The sequence below is a fragment of the Uranotaenia lowii genome, chromosome 3 (genome assembly GCF_029784155.1).
Source record: "Uranotaenia lowii strain MFRU-FL chromosome 3, ASM2978415v1, whole genome shotgun sequence".
Classification (NCBI taxonomy): Eukaryota; Metazoa; Arthropoda; class Insecta; order Diptera; family Culicidae; genus Uranotaenia; species Uranotaenia lowii.
The window spans coordinates 282,364,611-282,383,872 of record NC_073693.1 but is presented as its reverse complement, the minus strand read 5'-3'; the positions used below and the strand labels follow the sequence as shown (position 1 = coordinate 282,383,872).

Genomic DNA, 19,262 nt, shown 5'->3' with positions numbered 1-19,262 from the left:
CGCAAGGGTAGTCAGCGGCCAGCAGCAAAGACGCATGTTGATTATTACTAAGAAACATTACGAAACGGCGTATAAATCAATCATCCGTTAAAATAATATCGGTTTTAAAAAAAAATGGAATTCCTGTATTACTGTTAAGCATAAAATTATTCAAATTCTTGAGTTTATCTTGACATTTAATTAATGAATTGAAAGTAAATAGGGGAGATGAGGGCATAATGGGCACCTTAAGGAAACTGCTTATTTAACCATAGAGAACAGCTGTAATATGTGAATTACATCATTGTTTCGTGTTCCGACACTCAAATAGTCTATTGTCTAATTGGATGAAACTTGAAAAAGTAGATAAAAACGTTTAAAAATGCATTTTAAAAAATTTTGCCGAAAGCTGAAAACCAGTCACTGTAGAGGCAGAATGAGAAACCCCCCGAGGCAGTATGAGCACCATTAATGAAGGCATAATGAGCATTTTCTGCCGGGGAATCTAGCAGCGAATTCGACTCGATGAAGTCAATTGAGTAATAGAGCTACAGCTCAACTTGTATCGTCTGACGATTTGGCCTATTGGTTAGATGTCGGAGAGATAATCAGTAGGCTCGAGTTCGATTCCTGGTGGAGGTGATTTTTTTTTCTTCATTTATCATTTATGATCATGATTGCACTAAACGGTGACGCGTAGATTCATCAAACAAAGCAAAAACAAAATAATCTAGGTCTGTTTGTAGAATTCAAAGAATTAACACATGTTCATACATTATGTTTCTGGTGTTTTGTTTGACGGATGATGCTTTGATGCTATTAGCCGTATAATGTAACAATAAAAAAAATCAATCATGAATGGTATGTGCAAAACAAAATCCCCTCGGACAGGAATCGAACTCGAGTCTACTGATTACCTCTCCGACATCTAACCAATAGGCCAAATCGTCAGACGATACAAGTTAAGCTGTAGCTCTATTATTCAGTTGACTTCATCGAGTTGAATTCGCTGCTAGATTCTCCGGCAGAAAATGCTCAATATGCCTTCATTGAAAGTGCTCTGTTCGCCTCTAGTGAACAAATTACAGAAAAAACGCGTTTTACAATTGATTAAAGTGAAAAATCAAAAATTTTATGATGCTGAAAATTTAGAAACAATGTGTAGATCATGTTGCAGTGCATACATTTCAGATCAAGATGATTTAATGGTCATAAAAGCTTATTTGGTGGTGCTCAAAAATTATAATATTTTCGTCACTTGAGAACCTAGCTGGTTATTATTTAATATTTCTGTAAATATGAAAAGGATATTTCTTTTTTGGTGAAAAATTAATACTATAGGTAGTACGAAACAAGTCCTCATGAAAATTTGTTTAAGAAAATACGTACTTATGTAGAAAAATGGACTTCTCATTATGCCTCGGGTGCTCGTTATGCCCTCATCTCCCCTACATTTGGACGAAATTTTATAAAGTCAAAATATTTACTTTTTTCTTTAAGTTGTTCTGAGTTGAAGTTTCAATATAAATTATATATTTCAACAATTTTCAAGCTCCAAAAAATGATTTATTTATTACATGCCCTTTCGTGATGTTCGTTCACATTTCATATTCCTGAAATGGCGGACATGTCTCAAAAAAGGCTATTCGAGCAACTTTTTGGAACTTCGAGTCCATAGAAGGCTATTTGAAACCCAATTTGTAACTTTTATTCTGAATTATGCGATTGACATGTCACAAAAAAGGCTATTTGAGGAACTTCTTTGAACTTGAAGTTCACAGAAGGCTATTAAGGAACTTCTTGGAACATGAAGTTCACAGAAGGCTATTTGAGCCCTAATTTGTAACTTTTATACTGTGTGGGTGCGAAAATTCTAGGAACTTGAAGTTCACAGAAGGAAATTTGAGACTTAATTTGTAACTTTTATACTGTGTGGATGCGATTGACATGTCACAAACAAGGCTATTTGAGAAACTTCTTGAAACTTGAAGTCCACAGAAGGCTATTTGAGACCTAATTTGTAACTTTTATACTGTCTGGATGCGATTGACATGTCACAAAAAATATATTTGAGGAACTTTTTGGATCTTCAAGGCCATAGAGTGCTATTTGAGGAACCTTTTGTAACTTTCATGCTCACATTCGAGAAAATTCGGTACCAATTCCCTTTGGAACCTTTGTTCAGCGAAATTCGAACTTTGGAGGCAGGAGTTTAAGTAGATATGAGAATTTTAGTTGCTTGAGATAATTCCTAAAATTCACTCGGTCCATGGCAACCGTTCTCCATGTCCATGTCCAATTTCTCGAACATCCCACATTCACCAGATCACGCTCCACTTGGTCTTACCACCTCGCTCGTTGCGCCTCTACTCGTCTCGTGCCTACCGGATTTGCAGCGAACAAATGTTTTCCAGGACAGTCGTCCGGCATTCTCGCAACATGTCCCGCCCAGCGAATCCGGCCAGCCTTCACCACCTTCTGGATACTGGATTTGGCGTAGTCACGCGAGCTCGTGGTTCATCCTTCGCCTCCACACTCCGTTCTCCTGCAGGCCGCCAAAGATGGTTCTTAAAACTCGTCGCTCAAATACTCCGAGTGTACGCAGGTCTTCATCGAACAATATCCACGTCTCGTGCCCGTAGAGAACAACCGGTCTAATGAGCGTCATGTGCAGGTTACACTTCGTGCGAGGGCTAAGTCTTCTCGACCTCAGTTGCTTGTGGAGTCCATAGTAGGCACGACTATTGCTTATAAAAGATCAAAATTATTCCTTACAATATATCATTAAAGCACAGTAATAATTACATTTTGAACTGTAGAATACAAAAAGTTTGATGTAACATACTCCAATAACAAAAAATACTATCATACAAGCCTTTACAAGGCATTCAATTCAATGCTTTTCTTACCTGAAAAAAATTAAAAGAAAGAGTCTGCGCAAATTTGAATAATTAAATCATCTCGTTGGGTAACGCCTAGCTTGGTTAGACGAAACCTCGACGAAAGGATTGTGTGTCGACATTTTCATTCAGCTACTGATGAATAGGATAGCGAGTTTGCTTCCATGATAGGTAGCTACAATGTAAGTAGGTATATGACGGATAGCTGTGAAAACTTCCCTTTCTCTTGCTAGAAAAGATTGAAATAAGAAACCATGAGACGGGGAAGCAAGCTTCAGGCATCGCCGCTCATTGGCGCAAATTTTGCCTAGTTTATTTTAGCTAATGAGAAATTGTGCATCGACGGCACCCGTTTATAGCACTTAAAATAGGAAAAGTAGCACCTTTTTCATACAACCAAAGTGGGGGAGGAATTTTTTCATACAACCGGAGTGGGGGTGGTATTTTTGAGAAAAGTTGGAACAGCGCTCGGATAATCAGAGCTGTTCTATTGGCTGATAGAATTTTCATCCAGTGAAGGATGATAGTTCGAGGAAATTTTGAAAACTTATTCGTGGATGGTAGACAACCAGATATAGAGAGAAAAAATGGGCCAATAAGAGTTTTTTAACAAGTCTTAGTATGGCAGGACCAGAGAAGGAGTCGACATCATATGCTTGGGATAAACATATGGAAATTCAGCTTATTTCCGGATGCTTCAAAGGGTTAAGAAATTTCAATGCTAGTGAGAGCGGTCAAACTCGAGCTTATGTTTTACAATAGCTGAGGTTTCAATCTTTTCTTTATCGGGGCTCACAATTATCAAAAAAATTTAATTGTAGTTGTTATAATTAATTTGGGATCTTGATGGGAATGGTATCATCTGGTATTGTTTTGCATATTAGATTCAACAGATGACAAATTGTGGTGTAACCATGGGTAATGCCACATGGTTTTATTGGAACTTTCCAGGACAATCTGACACGGTGACAATTAAAAACACTATAAATAGTGTGATTCATACACTATCTGCAGTGCTGACTTATCAATATTTATTACCAAAGTGAATTCAAGTTTGAGAAATAAAACGTGTTTCGCTAGCAATCTAAGACAATTGATGCCAATGTAAATATGGTCCTAAAACTTTTAACATAAGTTCCATTTCCTCATTTCCAGATTTTCACATCGAAAGCCGATCTTCAGCTGCACACACAGATTCATATGCGCGAGGCGAAACCCTACAAATGTTCCCAGTGTCAGAAAGCGTTCGCAAATTCTAGCTACCTGTCCCAGCACACCCGGATACACTTGGGCATCAAGCCATACCGATGCGAAATTTGCCAACGCAAGTTCACCCAGCTGTCGCACCTACAGCAGCACATCCGAACGCACACCGGAGACAAACCGTACAAATGTCGTCACCAGAACTGTATGAAAGCATTTTCCCAACTATCCAATCTGCAGTCACATTCCCGCTGTCATCAGACCGATAAACCGTTCAAATGCAATTCCTGCTACAAGTGTTTTACCGATGAATCTGCTTTGTTGGATCACATTCCAAAGCACAAGGAATCGAAACACCTAAAGACACACATCTGTCAGTACTGTGGAAAGTCTTACACGCAGGAAACGTACCTATCCAAGCACATGCAGAAACATGCTGAGAGAACCGATAAGCGACCACCGATTGGAACCCGAAGTAGTAGCAGCACTCTCAACTTGAACACGAATAACAACTCCAACACTACCACGGTCACTCCGGCCTCTTCGATGCCAACTAGCACAGGCACCGCAACGGGAGGAGACAACCCGTACTGGCCAAAAGTGAGTCCCGATTCAGCGGCCAACATGACGGATGTGCTGCAACAGCAACAATCTCAAACCCAACCGAGCCATCACGACTTTAACCTGAATCAAAACGGCAACAATCAAACGCCAAACGGGCACAGCAATGACCTGCACCACCACCGGGATGAAAACGTTGAAGATCTGGTATCGTCCGGAGGTCGACAGAACTCCACAACTATGAACGGACCGAATCCAACGCCCAACGGAACCATCTCGCTCCCACCATCCTCGACGCCAATGTCCGCTACCAGCTACGACAGCATAGCCGTGAAGGCCACGTCCTCGTCTGCGCCAACCAATTCCGCTTTCACTCCGATCAACGCGATGGCACCGCATCTGAACACCCTGCAGCACCATCACCATCCCTCGGTTCACCATCAGCTGGCTCAGAGGCCACCGGCTTATCTGTACGATGCCATCGGGTTTCCAACCGGAAGTGGCAATCCGCAGGCCAAGGTCGGAGGCTTAAATCATCAAGGAGGTGGAAATCAAACTGGTCCCGGAGCTAGCTTCCCGAATCAGTTGATCTCGCTGCATCAGATCCGTAACTACGCCCATCAACCGGGTGGAGGTTTGATGGCCACCGGAGAGAATTTGCTGGGAGTGACCGTGGGTGCCGGTGGAAAGGATAAGGGTTAGAAACCATGCGCGTTGATACACCGGCAGTTAGAGACAAGTGGCGAAATTTAGAATGGAATGTGAAACTGTAAATTGATGTTGAAAATTTTAGGTTCATAACAGAATTTTTAAATTTATATTTTTAGGTTGTAACAGGTTTTGCTGGGTCAAAAAATCAATATATCTTGAATTAGAAGAAATCGCTTCAGATTTGAGGAAATTATATTGGTTCAAACTATAATATTGAAAACTTCAACAACTTTGTAGTACGTTGCATAGTCATATAAAAAAAAAGTTGCATTATAGAATGATCGTATAAAATTCGCAAAAACAGCATTTACCTACCAAAGTTGAGGCAATATACATACTTTTAAATTCAGGCTAAAGCGATGAGAGCAATACGAATTGAACGATATTCGACGCCTTATTCGTACATGCTGAAAGAATGCAAGAGAGTACATGTTTTTTCTCTCAACGCATGCAAACTGATTGGTTACATTGCTTTTCACAGAAAGAACAACAAGGCTGTTTTCATATTTTAGGCCTGCGCGAGAACAAATTTAGCGAATTCATCTTCGGATTCTGCAAACATGGCGGTGTATGCAAACTATTGCCGGCGAAAATATTTGCTGCTTCTCTCATCGCATAATTTTTCTAAATGAACCATCTGATTTTTAGTAATATGGTTGCGCAGAGAGAACAACAAGTCTCTTTTCTGTTTTGAATCCCGCGCGAGAGAACAAATTTTCAAAAATGGCGGACTATTTATCAAATCCGATTTATACCGATTTTGAGTAAACATTTTTACGATCGTCTACTTATTTGGTAAGAATTGCGATTCGCATTACACTGCTTAAGATTTGATCTATCATTTCGAATGCGATTTTATGTTTGCTGTGTGGTTTCACCGTTTCACCCTATGGTACTACATCAAGGGATAGGGTTTGCTCATGCACTTATACATCTCACCCTTTTTACTTCATCCTCCTTCTACTTTCCCTCTTTCGCCAACTTCAGACTGGTATGTAAGACACCGAGACGTGTGCCGATTAGGTAACGCTTTCAAAATAACTCGCGTCCGTTACAGCATTTCCAACCACCAGGACAAGGCCGATTGGGAAACTGCCAAGCTAGAATCCCGTCACAACCACCCCCGGATAGTTTCTCCGCTTCCTCTTGCTGCAGCAAAGATGAGACCTTTTAAGTCTCACCGAACGTATGAGTCCTGATCAGGGCTAAACCGCGCCCTAAGATTGCGTTGCTTTTGATTGGTAGCGTCATACGAGGCCCAAGACCTTCCTTTAGCTTATTAAGTTAGATTGACTATCTCTCCGTTCATCCTCTCTCCTGATTCGTAATAAATCGCACATGATCTACGAGATCTCGTCGTTTATGGTCCGCCACAAACGTTCGTCGTGACACATTTCATTCCGCCTCGACATGAACCTGGACCAGAAGAATATTGCATGTTCTGCCGATTCCTCCGTATCAACGCATTCGGGCAATATGGCGAGCTGATAAGCTTAAACCTATGAAAGTATTGCTTAAAACACCCATGACCCGAAAGGAACTGCGTCAGCCTGATGTTGACCTCTCCCTACTTCATATTTACCCAGTCTGAAATCCGTTGCTCGATGCGTCCCATTGCTCCTGTCACTTGAGTATTGATGCTGCTCGTTGAGCTCTACGCACTCCTCTGACAGCTTTTGCTACGCAACATTCTTAATCCTCCGCCAGAGTGATGTCGATGGGAATCATGCCCGCGATGACAAAAGCTACATCTGTTGAGATGATCTTATATGCACAGAAAACTCGCATGGCTATCAGCCGATGTGTGCTCCGTTATTTATATATGTTGCGCTCCACCTCTAAAGCTAAGCTCCAGTCCGCTCCTCCTTATCGTAGTTTCGATAGTGTCACGCTCGCAAGGAGACGTCACCTGCTACGCTTTGGATTATGGCAGTTCAGCATAATCCAGGCCAGAGAGTTGATGATTTTCGACGTACTATCACAACAGTATTTGACATGTACACCGAAATTTAAGCGGCTGTCGAAGTATTTCAACTGTTGGAGTGAGTTGGGGTGTCTTCCAACAGTAATCTCTATGTGCGGCACAACTCGTTTGTTGGTCACGAATAGTACCTTGGTTTTATGGTGAGCTATCTGAAGCTTGACTCCTTCCATGCTTATACCAACCCTTTCTACAGACACCGATGCAATGTCTTCAACCTCCTCAATTGTTTCGCCGGTGATCATTAGCACGATATCGTCAGCAAATCCGACCATCTACGTGCCTGCTTGTTATTTCAGCGTTAACACCTTTTAATACATTGTATTCCAGAGCATGGGTCTAAATATGGAACCCTGTGGTTCCATATTTAGACCATATTGTAACCCGGTTTCGATTTCGAAGGTGTGTGGGTTATACTGAACACTACTAATGCCCTATGCATATATGAGCGCCCTTCCCTCTAACTCGCTAGTCGTGGTTATGCATCACTATTACAACAGACCTTATTTGTGGCCACCCGGTCACCAATCAGGTTAATATCAGTTTGGCATTATGTGGTTTCCACAATGGCGATCCTTCCAGGAACCAAATTTTTGGGCCAACTATTGAGTTAAAAACAAATGGTCGATGGAAAATGGTTAATCCAAATGTAATTTAAATACAAAGTACAATATTTCAAATTGTATATGAAGCGAGCCTGAATGGCTGCGCAAGTAGCGAGCTTGAATAGCTGCGCGTTAAGCGAACCCGAAAGGTTGCGCAATGAGCGAACCTCAGTGGTTGCGCATGAAGCGAGCCTGAATGGCTGCGCAAGTAGCGAGCTTGAATAGCTGCGCGTTAAGCGCACCCGAATGGTTGTGCATTGGGCGAGCATGAGTAGCTGCGCGTGGGCGAACCTCGGTGGTTGAGCATGAAGCGAGCCTGAATGGCTGCGCAAGCAGCGAGCTTGAATAGCTGCGCGTTAAGCGAACCCGAAAGGTTGCGCAATGAGCGAACCTCAGTGGTTGCGCATGAAGTGAACCTGAATGACTGCGCAAGTAGGTTGCGCATGAAGTGAGCCAGAATACATACGCATGTAGGGAGCGAGCTTGACTAGCTGCGCTTTAAACAAACCCGAGTGGTTACGTATGAAGCGAACCCGAGTTGTTTGGCATTAAGTGAGCTTCAGTAGCCGTGCGTTAAGCGGCCCGGAGCGGTTGCGCATTGAACGAGCTAAAGTAGCTGCGCATGAAGCGAGCCTGAATGGCTGCGCATGTGGCGGGCTTCAGTAGTTACGCGTTAAACAAACTCAAGTGGTTGCGCATTTAGCACACTCGAATGGTTTATCAAGCCCGAGTGGTCGTACATTGAGCGAGTCTAAGTGGCCGTGGAGTGCTTGTGCGTTAAGTGATCAGTGGCAATTTAGCGAGTTTAAATTGCGGCATGATAAGCGTGTTTAAGTGGCTGTGCGACAAATGAGCCAACTAGAGCTAGAGATGCTGCGTAGCAAGCGAGCTTGAATGACTGCGCTAGACCTAGATTGAACAGCTGCATGATGCACAGTTTTGTGCAATAAGCATGTCTTGGGAAAAGGAGGTGACGCGAATCTGAACGTCAAAATCTGCAATATAAAAGAATTGCAACTGGATGTTCAACATGCAAATACCAAACAACTCGGTCAATGTGGTCAAAGCTGAACAAACATCCGCAGAGAAATTTATAATATAGCTTCCGTGCATGATACTTTGTTAGGCGCATTCAAACTTAAACGTGCATGGTTTGTGATGATCGCTCGATCATTTGTCCTATGTGTTCCTGTGCAATTCTGATTTATGCCGGGAAAGGGACCGCTTAGAGGAGCAACTTCGGGCCACACGTCTTGCCTCGTCGGTCGTCGGGAATCAAGAGCCCGCCTCAGCATGGCGACTGTTACCAAGAGCCCGGAGCAAAAGTGCTCATTAGAAGGGCCCGTGCCTCGAGCTTTCACCATATGTATGTTCAGGTCTCATCACTACATTAGGGTGTCCCACACAGTTCCTCGAAGAGGTTGTTCGTTGAATGAAGCTATCGTCAATTTTGCCAGCGTCGAGCTCATGCCGGCAAGAGAGTGCTATGCGGGAATGCAAGAATCCAGAATGAAAGTTTACGACTGTGGGTCGTTAGTTGGCACTGTTCAGACAAAGGACTGCGCTGTTTAAGTCATTCTTGAAGCGCATTGATGATCCATTCGATAATTCACATTGATTATAGCAGCACACCATGATCATCACGGCAAGCAATCATGGTTCGTTATTCCCTTTGCTCCGGCGGGTAAAGGAGAAACAACCAGTGCAGCGGTCGAAGCTTGGATGGACACCTTCGATTTTGGTGAACTCCTCCTTGCATTGCAACCATCATTACAACAACCGAAAGATACTACTGTTTTTTTCAGTACTTTTGTTTTTGGGAGAGGAGGGTGAATGTGTGGGTTATACTGAACACTACTAATGCCCTATGCATATATGAGCGCCCTTCCCCCTAACTCGCTAGTCGTGGTTATGCATCACTATTACAACAGACCTTATTTGTGGCCACCCGGTCACCAATCAGGTTAATATCAGTTTGGCATTATGTGGTTTCCACAGAAGGTTAAGACGCGATTTACAAAAATGCTTTCTATTATCCTGCCTGATACCCTCATCGGGAACACGCATTCTGTGAAACGCTTTGACACTAGCTTCCCAGCTAGCGTTGATGAATGGCATTTTGAACATCAATCGTCACAACGGTACAATGACGAACACCTTTCCTCTTCTTTTGATATGCGCGTTTCGCGTGTTCTGGCACCATTCGGATGGCGTCTACTGTGAATCTCCCTTTCCGGAAACCGAATTATCTGTTCGACTGTTCACTTTCACCCTCTGTGCAGATAGCTAGTCTGTAGAAGACTAACCTCTCTTGTAGTTTACCAAGGGTATCCAATAGACAGATGACGGATGCCCTGGGGGTTTTATCGGTTTCGGTAGTAACACCGGCTTCGCAGTTTTCCACAGGTTGAGGAAAGATTCCTCGTCGAGACACTTTTGTAACACCACTCTGAAAGTATCTAGAACAGGGAAGCAAATCGAACCGATCTTATAACGATAACTGGTTTATCACTTGTGTAACACTTAGCGATAAATATGAGAACGTGATGACTTCTCATTCCTTTCCAATGCCGATCAAGATAACTCGTTCGAACTTCAGATTTCTTGATGTGCGCCCCGCGCAATTGTTGGTATTTTTTGTTAGTGCGTCTACCGATCGGGTCGGCCCGGCCCGGCACCTTGAGCGCCATCAAGCAATTGTTGGTAATTTTGTTGGTGCGTTTACCGGTCGGGTCGGCCGGCACCTTGTGCATCAAGCAATTGTGAGTGTCCTCTTTGGGTGCCAGCAAATTGTTGTTGCATATCCTTAACGTTACGAGAGACGATAAATTTGAATCGGTAAGCACAACTTATCGAGAGCAAAATTGAAGTTGATAAGCGTTAGGTATAGTGTTCTTGAGGATGAAAATCTCTCTCACGGGTGTTTTGATCGGCAAATTCTATCGGAGGATAACGATTTTTGGATTCCCTTATCTAGAATGGTCTGTATCGTCATTTTCATCACTTAATCCGGGATTCCGTCCGGGCTAAGGGCCTTCATAACCGTAAGTTTCTTAGCAATGTCCACAAGTTCCTCGTACGTTACTGGCTTGCTATCGTGGACTCCCGCGTCGGACACTTTTCGGTCGGCGACCTCGAGCCACCAAATCTCGCTAGTGTAACTCTATAGGCTTGACCCTGGACATGGTCATGTCGCACACCACTACTTTCATTGTCGTAAGCTGTTCAGCGTTTTGCACTTGCGATGATCCCTGCATGTTTATAGCTTCGACGCAGACTTCCTGATCAAAAGCATTTGTCTTCCATCTCCGCTCTTGGACCGGCGGATGTCTCGCAACCACAAGGTTTCGGCGTCTTACGCTATAGCGTATCACTTGGTGATCGATGTGACATCAATCACTGACGTTGTGTTAGGTATTCCATGCTTGCGAAAGGAGCTGGTAACTCCAGTGTAACACAGCTCAACCTCCAGTCTAGCGAATGCCTCTAGTAAGTTGTGGTCTTTAGGGCTATTGCACCTGCTACCCCAGTCATCCGTCCAAGCGTTAAAGTCTTCTCCTATCACTAGAGGGGCCTTCCCTGTCAATTTGTGAGCGAGTTCATCCAACATTGTGTTGATCTCCCCGATCGTCCATCTTGGTGGAGCGTAGCAGCTGCAGAAGAAGATGCCGTTAATTTCTGCACTCACGAACCTGTCACTAACTCCTGAATGGAAAAAGCCCGGTGAGGTAGACATCAGCTAAGCCAGACCAGCCAAACCCAGTTACCATTTCCAAACGGAATTCTGTATGATTCTGACAAAAGCACCGAATCGCATTTCTTTTCTCCTACCGTTTGCTGTAGCAGACGCTCCTAGTAAACATACAATCGCATTAGAAATGATAGATCATGTCGTTAACAGCGTTACTGCGAATCGCAATTCTATCCAAACGAGTAAACAATCGTAAAAATGATTACTTGAAGTCGGTTAAAGTCGGATATGATAAAAATTCCGCCGTGTTTGCAGATTTTGAAGACTATATCGCTCAATTTGCTCTTCCGCATCGGCTTTAAGTGAGAAATCATCAATATTGTTCTCTCTGCAAATTAGACAGTGTATTCGAAAGAATTGTCCAATGAGAAAAGCAGCAAATATTAATACTGGCGGCAACTCAGCAAACATTTTTGTAGCTATATTCTAATTCTGTTTTGATATACGTTCCATATACATTATTGAATGATCGTATTAAAGTTTATACATTTACATACCAAAGTGGAAGCAATATACATAATTAAATTTTATTTCTTTCTAAAGCGACGAAAACTACACCAACTGGACGTTATCCGACACCTTATTCGTACCTGACGGAAGAATGTAAGAGAACGCAAGATTTTGCTCTCATGGCCTGAAATCGTTGCAGAGACAATATTTTCCAGTTCTCTTATTGGCTAATCATAACTCAATTCCCAACTGATTTTTTGCCATCTGGTTGCACTGCTGGTTGCAGAAAGAACGTAACGATGATTTTCTCACTTGCAGCACGCGCGGGAGCAAAATCATTTCAAAATTGGAAAATATGGCAGATTTTCTTTCATATACGATTTAAACTGACTTCAGGCGACATTTTATACGATCTTTTTACTATGCAGTTGGAATTGCGATTCGCATCACCATAGTAAACGACTTAGTTTATCTTTTCTGATACGATTTTTTGTTTTCTGGGTAGCGTGTTGGCCGCTGTTGATGAGAGACCAATCTTCGCAATCTGCATTCCACCGTACGCCTTTCTTAGTTTTATAACTACTGATTCGTTGCTCATGCCAGGTATGCTGAAGAGTGCTTCCTCGAGCTCCTCTGCAGTGGTAAACTCATCCTTGGTAAATGTCAGGACCTGCGACCTGCGACCAAGGAATGCGACCTGCGCTATCCAAGCGCTATGGACAGTAACTTCATCGCTTAGAGTGCTTTCAACAAGCTCCTTGAAGTCGGCGCTTTTTACCGACGGGTCTGTTTTTAGCTCGAAAAGCAGTTCGCCTTTTTGGGTGCGTCTTGTTTTGGTGACGCTCTCGCCAAGAGCAGTAACTTTGGCTCTGCGCGTAGCTTCCGGAATAGGTCAGCATACGTTGTGCCTTCTTTTGTTTTCACGATAAGGGCCTGCCTCCTGGAAATTACCCGTTTAGGTTTGAGTTTTGGAGGTGGTTCTGGCTTCATGACGACCTTTCTTTTCGCGTTCTCCATTCTATTACGAATCATTCGTCAGCCTCCAGCAATTGCTTCAGCATTATGGGAACGCTTGCGCTACCTTTTTCCCACTAGATGTCTGTTGTTGAAGGGAAAGACTTTACTATTTGGAGGTAGAACTTGGAATACTTTATTACAATACATTATATCCTATTTATACTAAAACCATCTCTATGGTACCATTAATAACACTACCATGCCTGTGTTGCTATTCATCTCATGGATTGCTTCAATGAGACGAATTTCAGCACTCCTCCTCAACAAACGCATTCGCAGTCTCCTGACTGCCTTCGGCGTCTCCTCCTGAGGATGGAGCTACCGGACGTACCGGAACACGCGCTCGCCCCTGTTGCATCTCGATGACCTTTCATAGGACCAGTTCGACGACCTCCACCGGGATCTGGCACGACGATCTCCAGTGGCTTCCGATCCGACGACCTCCCAATTGCTCTGGCCCGACGACCTTCCATGGCTCTGGTCTCGGCGCTCTTCCTGCGGCTTGACACTTCCCTTCCACCTCGACTCCTTTCTTGAGGCCTGATGTTTCTAGTGGTCTAGCAGGAAGACCTTCACTTGGCGTTCCAGTCCAACGACCTTCCATGGAACCGGCTTGACGATCTTCCGTGGTACCCCGCTCGTAAGTCCTCCAGAGGCTCCTGGCCCAACGACCACCACCTGGTTCCTGACTTGACGGTGTTCCATGATACCGCCGCCTACCTTCCATGGCTTTCGGTACAACGACATAACAGTGAATCTGGCCCGACGACTGCTTCGTTGTCTAGCGACCTTCCATGGAACCGGTCCGACGATCTCACAGTGACTCCGGTCCGACGACTTTGTTGGTTCCGCACTTCCGTTTGCTCTCGACTCGCCGACCTTCTAAGGATCCGACCAAACGACCTTCAGTGGTACCTGTCCGACGACCTCCCGTGTTTCCTAGCTTGTCGACTTCCACCTAGCTTCCCGATTTGATGATTTTCCAGTTGGTTCCTAGTCCGACAACTTTCCATGGTCTCCTGCTCGCCGACCTTCCAGTGGCTCCGGCTCAACGAGCTGCGTATGGCTCTGTACCGACGACCTTCCAGTGGCTCTGGTTCCTGCCTCGATGACCTCCAAATGGTTCCTGGTTCGTTGTCCTTTCGGGCTTCGGCTTGTTGCCCTTCCATCGGCGCTGGCACTTCTTGCCACTGTTGATTCCGCTTTTCCTCCTTTCAACTAGTGCTGGGCTTATAACCTGTTGTGCAGCACTTGGGCAGTTGAAAGGATAGACTTTACTATTTGGAGGTAAAACTTGGAATACTTTATTACAATACATTGTGTCTTATTTATACAAAAATCATCTCTATAGTTACATTTCCTAATTGTTTATTTCTAATAACACCACCATGCGAGTGTTGCTATTCACCTCAACGATTGCTTTGATGAGACGAATCTCAACAATTTCACTCCTTTAAAGGCCAGTTCCATCAGTCACTAGAATCGCACGGTTAAAATGTCATTTAGAACACATCGTAACTGTAAAACTTTACGAACCTTAAACTTTTTTTTTACTTTTAAAGTTATTCCGGGACTTTTTAGTTCATCTTCATTGATCTTCTGACCCAGTTAACTGTTCTTCGACAGAATTCCTTTCCAAAGTCTCTGTTCCTGAATCGACAGATACGAAATCATAATCAGCAAACACGATTTATTTAACACGAGTTATACGATTAAGGCAATTTGAGAAAAAGACAAAAGAAAAACGACACAAACTTGGCAAAAAAAACGAGGCCCTAAGAGGTGTAAATGTTCCTTAGATTTTTTTTTTCGTTCGTAACTAACCTTAAGACAGCAGACAGCATTTAAAAACTAAGCCAAGAGGTGTAAGATCACACTTTTATTGTAAATAAAGAATAAAATTAAAGAATGCAAGAAGAAACAGGCTAAAGTTCTGTTACAATAATTCCAGATGAACAAGTTGTGTGAACATAGAAGGAAAACAAACAAACAAATGCAGTGAGGCTAACACAAAAAAAAGTTGAAGCTGGTTCTCAAACAAACAGTTCTTAACTTGGTTCATTTTCTTGATATTTTTGTTTCTAAATACAACTGTAAGCATTTATGAAATGTACAATTAGTTAAGTTTCCCGTTTGTATTGTTTTGCTGCTAATTTGTTCTAAGTAATGAAATTTTATCCATCACAACAAACAGGCACCGATCGATTTTAGTTGCAATTTGTACGCTCAATAGAGAAGGAAACAATAACGGAAACGAAATTGTTAGAAAAATGAAATCGTAAACTCTAACCAGTTTAGCGCTAAACCACTACACAAGTAAGCTGTGCAATTTTAAACTAATCTTATTGACCGTCCATCTTATGAAAGAAGAATCTTTGTATGGGAATAATTATTATATAATCTGATGTGTACGTAAAACAAAACTACTCTAAGTTAGTGAAATCATTTGGAAGCATTTTGTTTCTTTTCTAACAGAAAGGTAAAGGAAAGTTATAAACGCAAACTTAAAGATCGTCGACTAGTATGAATGTCGGTTGAAATCCTCAAACGGAAGAGATAAAACTAAATATTCAAAAGATGTGAACTATAAGAAATCTTATACCGTAGGATACCTATAAAAAAAAAACCTTATTGAAAAGGTGACGAATAAGTAAAATTTTCAGAACATCAATCACTCTTATCAAAACCTATTAAATATTTGTGTAAAAAAAATACAAACGTAAGAATACAAGTGTATTTTCTAAGAACTGTGATAAAATAATGAAGATAATTGAATGAAAGTTTTTAAGTAAAACAGTGTCACTAATGCATAAAAGAGAACCACATTTTTTATCGACATGAACACACTAAGTTGATTTTAATTTTAGACTATTTTCGTTTGAAGCTGCACACGTTCTTATCAATTGCTGTTAGGGGTTTGTTCGAATGAAATGTAACTCATTTGTTTTCGCTTTCAAATTATGAAAGCTTTCAACAACGAACCACGTGATCTATTTGATTTCTCACAAATTCGTCGAAATCCTACAATGATTCGTTCAACTTTCACCTTCACAATACCAATTTGCATTATGCTGATGGAAGCATTATGCTGCATGCAACGTCAAGTTTATGTCAAATTCGATTTGATACCAGCTAAGAACACATTATTGAGATATGATAAGACATTCACAGATCCTGAACACACACACAAATAAACACACAAGTATACACTGAACAAACAATTTATCGAAAACTTCAATCTTTAGAAGAAATTTCAAACCTTTTCGTCGTAAACGTAGATGTAAACAAAACTTTTAAAAAAAATCGAAATGAGAGATAAAAAGTGCATGAAAAAAGATACCTTTACCGAAAAATGTGGTTTAAAAAGCATGAAACTATCAAAACTATTTCTTAGAAAGACCGATGGAAAATAAAGAAGAAAACTAGAAATAAAAAAAAACCTACGAACAGTTTAGCAAAAATCTAAAGGTTGCAGTTATATTTGTACGAAAATGAATGACGGTACAGCCCTACTAGTTTGGAGAGTTCGAATCTCCATAAGGTTTAATCGAAAAAGTGGAATCAAAACTAAAAGCGATCTACTGATATCGCCACAACTATGGAACTAAAGAGAAAAGCAAAAGAAATGAAAAGTATCCCTCCTGGAAAAGCAAAAAACTATGGTATGAAAAAAAGTAAACCTGATCAATGATCATCCTGAAAAAAACACACAGAACGGTTGAAACTGTGTATGCTAATGATCAAGATGACGATGGTTGCAAATATCTTGTACACACTATAACTTTCCTTTTTGCTAGGAATCGAACGATCAAAATAAAGTCTTATAAATGTATGTAAAACATGTGCATGTTGGGTTTTATTGGTATAAATAATCCGAAATGTTGCTTCTTTTCCAATACCATGCTGACGAATCCATTTTCCTAGGTGAAGTGTTATGGCTTATCTTAACTTGCCATATACTTGCATATTTTATCAAATGGAAATTGCCGCGATTTGGATTTTTTTTGATTTTATGGAAGAAATGAGATTCGGCTAGTCATATCTAGTGAATAGTTGCGTCTGTCAGCGTTGTGCTTCTCAGGTAAAATTTATTGCAGAGTATTGCGTTTACGTTCAGGTACATTCCATGAACCTTTTTTTAGGATGCTAGCAGAAATGACAAAGTTTTTAGAAAGGACATCTTAAGAGATGAAATTTTTAAAGACAGATTGAAAGTTAGAAGAAATAAAAGTTGGTAAAAATGAGCGGGTAGAATTTATTGATAAGCATTCGATGTTCGTTAGTTATCATTTATTGATAACAAAATGATGATGACATAGATTCTCACTTCGTGAGATAGTTTTATTTTAAGTTTTTGATTCTCACAGAAAATTAAAAAAAAAGTTTAACAGATGTACAAATTTATACATTTTTCGATGCCGTAGAATACTTTATCCAGTATGACGGATTGACTTAATCATATCACCTACAAACTTCATATTGCTTTTATTATCCTACACCAACACTGTTGTTGTAAAAATATTTTTCGGACAGTTACCAACTTTTTTAAATAATTTATTTAATAATCCAGTTAATGCATCAAATTGCAAATCAAAGATTCACCTTTCGAATCTCGTTTCCATATGCTGGAATACTATGGAATATGATTTCAGCTACAAGAATTTTTGTAGTATTTTTTTACCCCTAAAGGTATGCAGCACCCTTATGGTTTTTTATTCAAACACATTTTGACAGATGTCCAATCGGTATGATTATCTGAGGACATTAAGTATTTAGCAGCCATGCTCTGTATTTCGAAGACAAAGATCGCCGCAAAAAGAAAGCTCTTGAATCAGATCAAACTAAGCTGATGAAGCGTCATCGAGAAGCGGAAGCGAAATCGCTTGAGGTGAAACGGAGGAAAATTTTGGAAAACGCACTGAAGAAGGCTGATAGCTTGCAAGAGAAAATTGTTTTGCTGAAATCATAAGAATTCCTACAAGTGGATCCGAACTGGCTGACTTATGTTTAATATCACAAATAATACTTCCATTAAAATTGTCGTAATAAATTAGTATTCTCGACACAAAGCGTTCTGTGCGTTTATTTCCGGGGGAAATATATTTTTTATAACTTTAAGTTGCTTCCTCAGGGTGTTTTTCAAACCTGGAATTTTCTGGAAAAACGACTGGAAAATCAGGGAATTTTATTACCAGATATGAGTCGACACTATGAAAGATGGATAACGAAACTTTAAAATTTGTCTTCAAAAGTTACATATTTTCAAGATTTAGTGAATGTTTTCTGGAAATGTCGATTTTTAAAATAAACCTTTTAAAACTCATAGAATAAAGATTTTTTTAAAGTTCTGAAAATTTATGAAATAAAAAAGAAAAACGTTGAAAACTTTCCAAATATTTTGTTATTTTAAAAAACATTAAATTTAAGATTTATATTCCCAAATTAAGGATACGTTTGTGATAAGCAAACGTTTAAAGGGTGATACGGTCAAAATTTGGTCAAGGGAAAACGCGTGTAAATCGGTGAGATCGTTTTAATAAATCAAATTAAATTTCTTTTTCAAGTTTAATTAGTATGAAATTCAGGAAAAATATTCAGTTAGGCTTCCGCTTTTCCAAATCCGAATTGCCGGGCCTTACGCTTAACCCCTGCCATCAGATTTTGTACAGCCACCTTGTCCACCTTCTTCGCCGCAGAAAGCCAGTTTGCCTTGAACTGCTGCTCGTCCTTAGCAGTTTTTTTGGTCTTCTTTAGGTTCCGCTTGACAATAGCCCAGTATTTCTCAATTGGGCGGAGCTCTTGGTTCTTGTCCTTGGGAACCACCTGCACGTTGTTGGCGGCGTACCACTCCATAGTCTTTTTACCGTAATGGCAAGATGCCAAATCCGGCCAAAACAGTACGGAACAACCGTGTTTCTTCAGGAAAGGCAGCAGACGTTTATTCAAACACTCTTTCACGTAAATTTCTTGGTTGACAGTCCCGGAAGCTATGAAAATGCTGCTTTTCAAGCCACAGGTACAGATGGCTTGCCAAACCAGGTATTTCTTCGCGAACTTTGACAGTTTCACGTGTTTGAAAATATCTGCTACCCTTCCCCTTCCTT

At 41.2% G+C, this 19,262-nt stretch overlaps 1 protein-coding gene across 2 annotated transcripts in view; it reads left to right on the top strand.

Moving 5' to 3' along the window:
- Positions 1 to 17,003, top strand: part of LOC129758614 (zinc finger protein rotund-like) — a 188,961-nt gene extending 171,958 nt beyond the window's left edge. For both annotated transcript variants that reach the window (XM_055756158.1, XM_055756157.1), the window contains one exon: positions 4,035 to 17,003. In XM_055756158.1, coding sequence (XP_055612133.1) covers positions 4,035 to 5,345 — 1,311 coding nt within the window. In that variant the 3' untranslated portion in view covers positions 5,346 to 17,003. The remainder of the gene's footprint in view (positions 1 to 4,034) is intronic.
- The last annotated feature ends 2,259 nt before the right edge of the window (positions 17,004 to 19,262 follow it).